Source organism: Delphinapterus leucas, chromosome 1 (genome assembly GCF_059928025.1).
Source record: "Delphinapterus leucas isolate spDelLeu-1000000601 "Yukka" chromosome 1, BTC_Dleu_Yukka2, whole genome shotgun sequence".
Lineage (NCBI taxonomy): Eukaryota > Metazoa > Chordata > Mammalia > Artiodactyla > Monodontidae > Delphinapterus > Delphinapterus leucas.
Genome location: NC_143129.1, coordinates 87,412,210 through 87,423,431, shown reverse-complemented (window position 1 = coordinate 87,423,431; position 11,222 = coordinate 87,412,210). Strand labels below are relative to the sequence as shown.

The 11,222-nt window shown below is 41.5% G+C and overlaps 1 protein-coding gene across 1 annotated transcript in view; it reads right to left on the bottom strand.

Annotated features, from left to right (window-relative positions):
- VTCN1 (V-set domain containing T cell activation inhibitor 1) overlaps positions 1-11,222 on the bottom strand; it is a 66,570-nt gene that overhangs the window by 8,757 nt on the left and 46,591 nt on the right. The window contains 3 exon segments of the mRNA XM_089917155.1: positions 798-1,076; positions 3,953-4,280; positions 4,282-4,301. Of these exon segments, the coding sequence (XP_089773281.1) occupies positions 798-1,076; positions 3,953-4,280; positions 4,282-4,301 (627 nt within the window).

Below are 11,222 nucleotides of genomic sequence, written 5' to 3'. Positions count from 1 at the left end.
AATTCAGCAAACATTTAAAGGGCACTTAAAATGAGCAAGGTGTTCTCTTTGGTACTAGGCTTGATATAAGACAGTGGTTCTCCTGATACACTCCTTCCCCTATAGCTTGAATTCAGTTTAACCCCAGCAGGGATGGTTTTAAAATTCATAATTCAGTCTATGCATTTCCTTGACACTAGCTCAACCCTAGGTTTTGTAATATACTAAAGCACTGCAGGGAGACTAGGGTGTTGCGCCTCCCTGGCTCCGGGTCTTCTCAGCCTGGGAGGCCAGCGTAATCTGGAGCTTTCAGATTAATCTTGTGCCAATATTAGTGGAATCTTGAGCAAGTCCTGGAAGGACTGAACAAGAAAGACTAAGGCAGACTCTGAGACCTTTAGTCTTCAAATCAGAAGTCTTCTCAAAGGCAGGATAGACCCAAACCAATTTTGGGGGACTCGGGATGTAGATCACCAGCTGAATATATCAAAGATTTCAAATCATTATCACTTCTTCTCCACTGCTTTACCAAACCAATCCTTCTGAGTTAGGGCCTCAGAATCCTAAACACTGCCCTCCAGACAGTAAGAAGGTATACAAGATGAAAACTCATTGCCACCTTTGACCTGTATGCCATAAAATATTGTTTTGTATTAGTTTTCTTCTTACATAATGCAATCCCAACTGGAATTGTGATCGAGATCTCTGTGAAACTTTCTATGCCCTGGTACGTAATATATCTGTTAAAGAAATTAGATTTTAGTTTACACTAGATTATAACCCCAATAAACCCATACCAAACGTGTAAAGGAACTCACCTGTCACTTTGATATCCCCTGTGGCTTTGGCAATGTTGTTTTCAATCATACAGGAGTATGTGTTGTTGATCGTGACACTGTAGAGTACAGATACAACCTTCATGGTCACATTCTTAGAGTTCAGCTCAAAGCTGGTGTCGGAGACTTCTGAGAAGTTGGCTCCCTGGTCAACTTGGGATGCCCAGACCACTGTTGGCTGGGGAAACCATCAGGGAGCCTCACATCGTAAGCTCTCTGAGGTGGCGTTACAGTCCACGTTCACTTCTGGGATGCTGAAGGCTGCAGGGTTGAAGGTCAAAAAGGGGCAGGGGTCAAGGTCAGACGGATAAGACAATATAGCCTTTGAAGTGCTAGGTCTTAAAAACACATTGAAGTGACTCAGTACTTTCCCAGTGGGCTGTCTATGTATGACCCATTGTATTGTAGATGCAAAAAATGATTTGCTCATAGTATTGCTATACATCACAACACTTTGGACAATATCACAAACTCCAAGGACCTAAGTTCTAGGTATACTTGTTACAACAAATAAATTTCTCCAAGTAAAAGAAGTTCCAGTGATCACACAAAAAAATTATCAATTAGGGAAACTGGGTATTTATTTTCCTAGGCACCTATGAAGCCTCCTGAATTTTATGTAATTTTTCTGCCTGGAGGGTAAAAGCGTGGGGAGGGAGAAGGAAGAAACAAACAGCATTCACCTACCCACAGAAATTCCATACACAGGCCTTGTCATCATGGGGATCTGAAGTTTGCTTGGGTAGAGACTGCCCAGCCCTGGTATCCATGAATAAAGACAGGCATTTGTTTTCTTTTAAGATAATTCTCCTCACTGGAGAGGCAAGTACATTTTGAATTTAAGACTAACTTCCTCCTCTATCTAGGCAGAGAGACACTTATAGAAAATGTTAAGGCCTGGACTTCGGCCTGTAAAATGTTTATTATGCCAAAAGGGCAAGATACAAATCATTAATTTATTTAGCATCTTCCTTTGCCCAGGACTGTGCTAGTGTGGAGTGAGAGGTGGAAGGAAAGCCTTTGCCATGCCCTTCAAGAGCCTGCTGCCTAGCAGGAGAGACGTACTTGGAGCACATACTTGGAGCAGGCAGGGCACAAGCTCCTGGGAGATGATGTGGGAACCTGAGTGCACGTGACAATGAACCACCGTGTATTGAGGGTGTGCTCTGTGCTAGGGACCAAATTCCAGACATTTTTTTTTGTTCCTCACAACAGTCCTAGGGATATCTATTATTGTGCCCATTTAACAAAATAAGCTTTTAATTTTAGAATAACTTTAGATTTACAGAAAGGTTGCAAAGATTAGTACAGAGAGTTCTTGTATACTTCTCACCCAGTTTCCCCTAACATTAACATCTTAAATAACCATGATGCATTTGTCAAAACTGAGAAACTATCATTCGTATATTACTATTAACTAAACCAGCTTTTATTTGGATTTTACCAGTTTTTCCACTAACGTCCATTTTATATCCCAGGATCCCATCCAGAATACCACATTGCACTTATTTGTCATGTCTTTTTAGATTCCTCTGGTCTGTGACAGTTTTTCAGTCTTCCCATGTTTTGCATGATCTGGACAGTTTTGAGGAGTACTGGCCAGGTATTTTGTAGAATGCCCCTCTATTGTAATTTGATGTTTTTCTCAAGATTAGAATGAGGTTATGGGTTTTGGAGAGGAAAACTATAGAAGTAAAAGTGCCCTTCTCATCATGTCACATCAGAGAGTGCATGCTCTTAACACGATTTATCATGGGGATGTTAACTTTGATCACCTGGCTGAGTCTGTGTTTGCCAGGTTTCTTTGGAAGCTGGACTTCACTAAGTCTAACACACCCTAAGTGCGGTGGTCGGGGAGGGGGAAGTTCTAAGCTCCGCTTCCTGCAGGGGGAGAGATCTAAATACATTATTTGGAATTCATCTATAAAGAAGACTTGTTTCATCTCCCTCATATAAGTATGGACTCGTGTATTTATTTTATGCTTAGTTATAATTTAATACTATATTGTTTATTTTGTTGCTCAAATGGTTCCAGCTTTGCCATTGGAAGCCCTTTCAGTTGGCCCCAGTGTCCCTTTGACCTGACTTTATTAACCCCTATTTTAAGATAAAGAAGCTGAGGCTCAGTGAGGTTGCCTTGCCCAGGCCACTGTATGTGCCTAGGTCTGACTAGATCTATGCTTCAAACCACTACATACACATATTATGAAAGGTCCAAGAAAGATCTGTGCAGGCTAGCTTAGCCTGGGATGCCTCAGGATACTTTCTGCCTATCCTTCAAGGCTCCTCCCAAATGTCAAATTCTCTCTATGGGGGCCTTCCTGTCCCTTTCCTCCCTATGCATTTGGATATGATCTCTTTCTTCCTCTGAATCCCCAAATCACTCTATTTATATTTTCTCTTAAAGCATTAATACACTTTACTAATTATTGTAGATACGTTTCTTATCTACATGTTTTTCTTATTTACATATGTTTCTCATCTCTGCCCTGACCCTCAACTCTATAAGCTCTACACTCTCAGCTCTACAGAAGGAAGGACAATTATCTTTGTTTTCTTAATCGCCTTTTTACTCCTTCCAATATCTCAGTCCCTTGTACATAAATTCAGAAAATATGTTAAATTTAGTTGGTAAGAAAGCATGGATTTCATTGGAGGAGGATTAGTGAGTTTATAGGCCAATATTGTTTTGGTCATTTACCTTTGAACTTCTCCTATAATGGGTTCCACTGTCGTGAGTCCCTGGAGATACTGATTTCAGACTTGGGCTAGGGCCTACCTAGCACAGAAAAGCCTCAGACCAGATTATAGTCTTTCTCTCACTAGCAAGACCAAAGGGAAAGAACAGAGAGCTACTGACGGAGAAAACATATTCTGGCAAAATATTTCAGGGAATATATGAGAAAATTCAGAAGAGGCTAGAGTCCTGAGCAAAAGATTTTAAGACCTAATATTATAGTGGGTTACTTCCGGAGCTGGTGTGGGTCTTGGACAGCAAGGATGGCTGCTAGCAGAATTCGGATGGTCTTTGATATTAGTCACTCGTGAGCATAATATGACATTTCATCAGCAATTCACACTCTCTAGTCTCAAATATCTTCTGGCACCTTCTTTCCCTCTCTTCAAAAGTAACTTACCTCCAGTTTTATACTCGAGGTTAGCATTCCCCTTGCCTTTAGAAGTGATGATGTAACACTTATAGGTACCAGCATCTGTGAGTTGCACATTTTTCAGCCTCAGAGAGGCATTGCCAACTATTACTTGATCAGCAAACACTGCTGTCCGACCTCTGAACATTTCATGCTGGTCCGACAGGTCATCTTTGCCTTCTTTGAACTCATGGGCCAAGCCCATTACACCTTCCTTCAGCCACTGTATCACGATATCAGAAAGTTTGATGTCGGGTTCAAAAGTGCAGCTCAGGATTCCATCCTCCCCGGTGTTCCCAGCTGAGGTGAGAGTAGTGAATTGTGATGGAGTGTCTTCCTACAATTCAGGAAACAAGGGTCAATGCCAAGGGAAGCTTTGGAACATCTACAACCAAATCCTTCATTACTAAAAAGCCAAACAGGGACTTCTGTAATAAATTAGAAATATACAAAACAGGAGAGGCATGAAAAAAGAAGACATAAGAATAGAAAGAGTATTACGACGACAGTTTTGATACCTACAGCAGATCTGCTAACAGCAGATAAAAAAGCTACACTTTTTTTTTTTGCGGTACACGGGCCTCTCACTGCTGTGGCCTCTCCCGCTGCGGAGCACAGGCTCCGGATGCGCAGGCTCAGAGGCCATGGCTCACGGGCCCAGCTGCTCCACGGCATGTGGGATCTTCCCGGATCGGGGCATGAACCCATGTCCCCTGCATCGGCAGGCGGACTCTCAACCACTGCGCCACCAGGGAAGCCCCAAAGCTACACTTTTTGAGACCAAGCAACTGAAATCTTGAGACCAAATAAGAGGAGAACGTATTGGACTTGGGTTTTGAAGATGGGAATTCAGATCCTGGTTTTGTCACTTAAGAGCTACGTGACCTTGACTACATCTCTGGATCTCAGAAAAATGGAGGTAATGATATCTGTCTTACCTACCGTAAAGTGCTCTTGTGAGGATCAAATCAAATGGATGTGAACTTGATTTGCAAACTGTAATTACACATATAAGGTATTGTTATTCTCAGTTAACCAGAAGTGGCACAGACGTGAAACCTCACGTTAACTAAATATGGCTAATAATTCTGAAGAATGCTAAATTCTAAGTGTTGTTACTTTTATCTCCACTTGAATGATGAAGAAACGAAGGCATAGAGAATAGAAGTGATTTGGTCAAGGTCAGAGTGCTAGCTATGGCATAATGAAGAATGATACTTAATTAAATTGATTTTTGGCCTAAGATAGAAGTCACACCCTTCTCTCCAAACATATAACAAGTACAAGTATTAATTATGGTGACAGCCACATCCACTGCCTCTTCCCCACTTGCCCAGCTGACAGCCCACTCTGTAAAGGATTGACCAGCTCTCCTCTCTGTACTGGAGGCTGCTGACTGGGGATGCCTACAGGGGTGCTTTAATTAACTGAATCTTCTTGAGAGCCTCCTTCTGTGGCTTGGATATGAAGGTAAGGAGAGGATGGGTCTTTGAGCCCAAGAAGATAGTGGAACAGACCCAAGGAAGTGTGGGGGAGAGACCATGAGAGGAAAAGGTGAAGAGAGTCCCCCGTCACCAGAGCTGCCTTAGATCCTGAGGGTTTTCCGGTCTAGTTCCTGTCCCACTGGGTATCCTTTAAACAAACACCTTATATTTATAATGGTCTGCACAGACCTCTCTTTCTTATAGCCAAGAAAGTCCAACATGATGGATGCTGGGCAATTCTCAACTGGACTTCTCAGATTCCTTATTGGTGTTCCTGCCTCTCATCTTTGCCTCCATCTACCCCATTTTACATGCATTAATCTTACAGGTAGACCTTAAAGTACAATCTGAACATGTCAGTTTCCTAATCGCTAATCTTCCATTGCTCCCAAGGGCTGTGGAATAAACTTCAGACTAACAGCATGGCCTTCAAAGTTAAATATTGCATGCCACATAGGAAATGCCCATAGATATTAGCCCTTTCCAGCCAGACTTCCCACTACATCCTTTCAAAGTCTATATTGTAGTCTTTGCATATCAAGTGATTTATTTATTTATTTATTTATTTATTTTATTTTATTTATTTTTTTTTTGCGGTACGCGGGCCTCTCACTGTTGTGGCCTCTCCCGTTGCGGAGCACAGGGTCCGGACGCGCAGGCTCAGCGGCCATGGCTCATGGGCCCAGCCGCTCCGCGGCATGTGGGATCCTCCCAGACCGGGGCATGAACCCGCGTCCCCTGCATCGGCAGGCAGACTCTCAACCACTGCGCCACCAGGGAAGCCCCCGAGTGATTTATTGATTTGCTGCTTTCAATGAAAAAATACATAAGCAAAGCACACTTGCTATTTTTCAAATGTAAGAGGTAAACATTATGAACATAGGGGATATCTTTGGCATCTTCTGTCTCCCAGCCCTTAAGGGGTTGGAATTGTCTTATTAGCTCCTATGCTTTTATAAAGTAGATGAAGGTAATGGATTAGGGACAGAACTGGAGAAGCAAGCTAGATGAATTTATATTATAAAGAACAGAGAGTTACTGATGGAAGAAAAAGTACCAGTAAAAACGAGGCAGAGGAAACAAAAACCTGTGCATAGGCTGGGTTGGGAGGATGTTTTGGAGGTTTTAGAGTGTAGGAGAAGAGAGGCTTTGGAGTAGCTGCCACGCATGGTCATTCATGTGGGAGATTTGGGAGAAAAATTATGAAAGAAGGTAGTATGAAGTTTAGCTGTGTAATATGAATGCAACACACCCCATCCCCTGCCTTGGCATTTTTTTGAACACTGCTTTAAAGATTTAATTTGCTTTTTAATTGTTTTTACTTGACAGATTGATATCCAAGCCATTGCAGGCTAGTACTGGTTATAATTATACTATGCACCTTCACACACTGTGCATTGTGCACCTACAATTTATAGTTCCCTCCTCTCCTTTATCACCAGTTATCCAAATTCTACTTATATTCAAGGCTATTCAGATGGCAGGACTCGCATTAAACCCCCTTTTGATATGCCAAACCAAAATTAAAAGATCATCTGTCTCCTCTTCCTCAACACGTTTCTTTGCCTTTATTATAGCATCTGTCTCCCTCTACCTTGTCTCTAGTCTGTCTCTGGCACTAATTTGTAAGCTCTTCAAGGGAAAAAAATGTCTTAATCATATTTGTAAGTCCGATAACGCTTTGATGGTTAATTTTATGCGTCAGCTTGACTGGGCCCCAGAGTGCCCAGATATTTGGTCAGATGTTCTGGGTGTGTCTCTGAAGGAGATTAATATTTGAATCAGTAAAGAAGATCACCCTCCTTAATGTGGGTGGGCCTCATCCAATCAATTAAAGACCTAAATAGAACAAAAAGGCTGAGCAAGAGGGAACTGGTGCTGCCTTTGAGCTGGGACACAAGTCTTTCCCTGCCTTCAGACTTGAACAGAAACACTGTCTCTCTTTGGATCTTAAGCCTGCCAGCTTTGGGGCTGGAACTAGCCATTGGCTCTCCTGGTTCTCAAGCCTTTGGACTCAGACTGGAACTAAACTGTCTGGGTCTCCAGCTTGCTGCCTGCAGATCTTAGGACTTCTCAGAGTCCATAATCATGTGAGTCAATTCTTTCTAAATCTCCCCCTCTCTCTGCCTCTCACTCCCTTTCTCCCTATACCTCCACCCTATTGGTTCTGTTTCTCTGGAGAACCTGACATATAAATTCTGGTACCAAGAAGTGGGGTACTGCTGTAATAAGTACCTAAGCATGTGGAAGAAGTTTTGGAACTGGGTAATGGGTAGAGGCTGGAAGAGTTTTGAGGTGCGTGCTAGAAATGTGGATGTTAAGGGCGATTCTGGTGAGATCTCAGATGGGAAATAAGGAACATGTTATTGGAAACTGGAAGGAAACAATCCTTGTTAGAAAATGGCATAAGAACTTGGCTGAATTGTGTTCTAGTGTTTTGTGAAAGGTAAAACTTGTGAGTGATAAAATTGGATATTTAGCTGAGGAGATTTCTAAGCAAAGTGTTGAAAGAGAGGCTTGGTTACTCCTGACTGCTTATACTAAAATATGAGAAAGGAGAGAGATGAATTGGAGAAGGAATTGTTAAGCAAAAAGGAACCATAACTTGAAGATTTGGAAAGTTCTCAGCCTATCCATATTGCAAAAAATGAGAAGACTGTTCTGAAGATAGCGCTCAGGGTGTGGGTGAACAACCATTTAATAAGGAGATCATAGGTATGACTCATGAGGATTTTAACAGCCACCTCAACAGAAGCCAGGAATAGAGATAGGATTATATACTGCCAGCTTGGTACAGAAAAACTAAAGGGAATAGAAAAATGAGACAAAATGAAAGAAAGCTATCAGACTTCGTAGATTTAACAGAACCAGACCATGGATCTATTCAGCTCTATGCTTCAGCAGGTCAAGGGCCTCTATTTCAACAGGCTGGAGGGCCGCTAATGGAAGCCTTAGAGATGGGGCCATCTGGAGCCTGGGGTTGGGGGTGGCAGTGGGACTTCTCAACTGCTAGAATTGTGAGAAAATAAACTTCTATTGTTTAAGCTACCCAGTGTATGGTATTTTGTTATGGCAGCCTAAGCAAACTAAGACAAGTGCCTAGTGCTGTGTTTCTACAGAGAAAAATAATATTTGTTGAGTGAATGAATGAATGAAAGAATGAAAATCAGTAGAAATCAAAGCACTGTTTGAGATGATTCTATCCAAAATGATTGTAGGAGTAAGGAACATTTGGCTAGATTATCCCATCTAAATTTTGGGGAAATGTGAGTCAGTGAAAAAGAAAGCAATGAAAATACACCATGATTCTCAATAAAATCATAGAGCAAGCATAACTATGTTAGAGCAAGGGTAAATTTGATTGTAGTTTATAAAGTTCCATTAAAGTTGAATTGAAAAATTACTTTTTAGAAAAAATACATGATTAGCACAGTTTATGGAGAGAATGAAATTGTAATGACATATCTTAGTTGAGTAATTATGTTACTGAATTAATTTTAATGTGTTGGCCTTGAGCCCACAGGTGGAGAATTTGTTGAACTATCTCTTAGAAAACTTATTAAAAGTAGGCAGCTGTGGAGTGCCCCAGGGACCCACCGCAGGCTCTAGCTCATTTAAGGTTGCATTAAAGATATGGCAGATGGAATGTGTGTAATGTTGATTAAATCCCCCCTCCTTGTAGCAAATCAGGAGGAGGAATAAAAGCCAGTGAGAATCTAAGAAACCATGAGGACCTGGCCATTGCTTTGCACCCAGAAAGCAATCAATAAATACTTATTTGTTAGGTGAATAAATGATGGTTACAAGTGATAAAATGAGATTTACTTTGCAAGCAACAGTATATAAATATTGCTTCTCTCAAAAAGAAATCTGTTTTCAATTTTGCAAACAAATATTGGCTCAAGGAGCTATGTTCTAGGAACCACAGTTTGGCCTAATATGACTCTCCAGACCTCCTAACCACCAGGGGCTCTTGTGTGGTTTGTTGAGGGTAAAAGGGCTTTAAGAGATGGTTAGAAGGAGCTATCTACTGATAGAGAATTTTTTTAAACAGGCACGGGTTTCAAGAATTCCATTGGTCTCTAAGATTCCATCAAACCTCTTTAAAGTTAGAAGTCCCAGCCACTTACTGAAAATGAATTCTCTAGCTCATGAGGGCTGATTACTATCACAGCTCTGGTCTGCATGGGAAAAGAGGAGCTGTCAAAGGGCGGGAGCAAGCTGAAATTGGAACCATTTTGTTTTCACACGAGTGGGCACTATTCAATTGCCCTCTGCAGTAGGAGCAGGAATCTCTTGGGAAGTGGGGTTATAGGTAACACAAGGCAAGGATTCTTTATAGGAGTTACGATTCTGGGTTGCCAGAGCACAGGGAGGAAATAAACACTTTACTAAATGCTTATAGTGACTCATTTTAAGTCAGATAACAACCTTGAGAGGTAGGAATTACTGTTCTACCCATTTTATGAATAGGAATAAAGAGGCTCTGGGGGATTCAATGGCTTGCCTAAAGCCCCGTATCTAGCAAGTAGCGGAGCCAGTATCAAACTCAGTCTTGTCTGAGTCTGTCCTAAGCCTATACTCCTTCCACCACATTTCGCTGATATCCAGGGCCAGACTGAGATATAGAGAGAGCCTATTCACTAAAACAGTATCCCCACCTTACGTAAAAATAAAAAACAATGAAAAACCATAAAACAAGTGTAAGAAAGGCCAACATCTGTCTATTTTCTCAGATGACTACAGTGACAAAATATGTATCAATTTCTTTCCAAACAACTTCAGTGCTCCTGTTTCGGTGCCATAAGCACATGCCTGATTGTTTTATCCAGTGACCAAAGATGGAGCATAATTAGGAGGCAGTGTCCTGTGGCTTCCTGCCCTGGCTTCCCTAACTTCAGAGGAGCTTCTGGGTGTGGCCAGGAAATAGTACAAGTTTTAGGAGATGCTATGTGAATGCATTAATAATAGCAAATTATTATTAATGGCACTGATGGTATCAATGAAAACAATAATAGCAGCCATTTATTACACACGTATGTGTCTGGCACTTTATAAACACTTTCTCGTGTAATATTCCCACAACGACTTTATTTTACCAGTGAAGTTCTGGGAAGTTAAGTCATATCCCAAGGGACACACAGTTAATGTTAGACCTGAGATTAGAACAACTGTGATCCCTAAATGTTTGTACTATACAGAGCTGTTCAAAGTCACCCAGTGGGTGAGTGATAGCACAGGGACTGACAAATTATAGTCAGGGACCTTTCCACTGCACCTCCCTCCTTCTCAAAGGGTCATCCACGAAGGCTGCCCTAAAGCCAGCCTAATGGGAGCTGTTCAGCCTCTCTTCCAAACAACCTACCTCAAAAGCATTTTATGTTTTATGGGGTCCACATTTAGAGCTTGTAAGGAGTGGAATGGCTATGAGAAGGTGACATACACAGCCTCAGGAGAGTTACAAAGAAATAGATTCTTTTCTGTGTTTAGGAATATCTTTACATCTTTAAAATCTGTGTTCTCAGGAATATTGCCTGCAAGGCATACCAGAAAACACCCTTCTCTGCCACATCTCTGCATGAATGTTATCACTGGTATGGAGTGATGGGAAGGAGTGTGGGTTCTGGAAGCAAATTTCCAGGGCTTGAAACACAACTGTGCCTGCTTGCTCGCTGTGTGCAACTTTAGGCAATTTTCTAATCAGGACATAGTAATATTTATCTCCTATTTGTTGTGAGTGGTAAATCAGATAATATATGCAAACTTATTTAGCA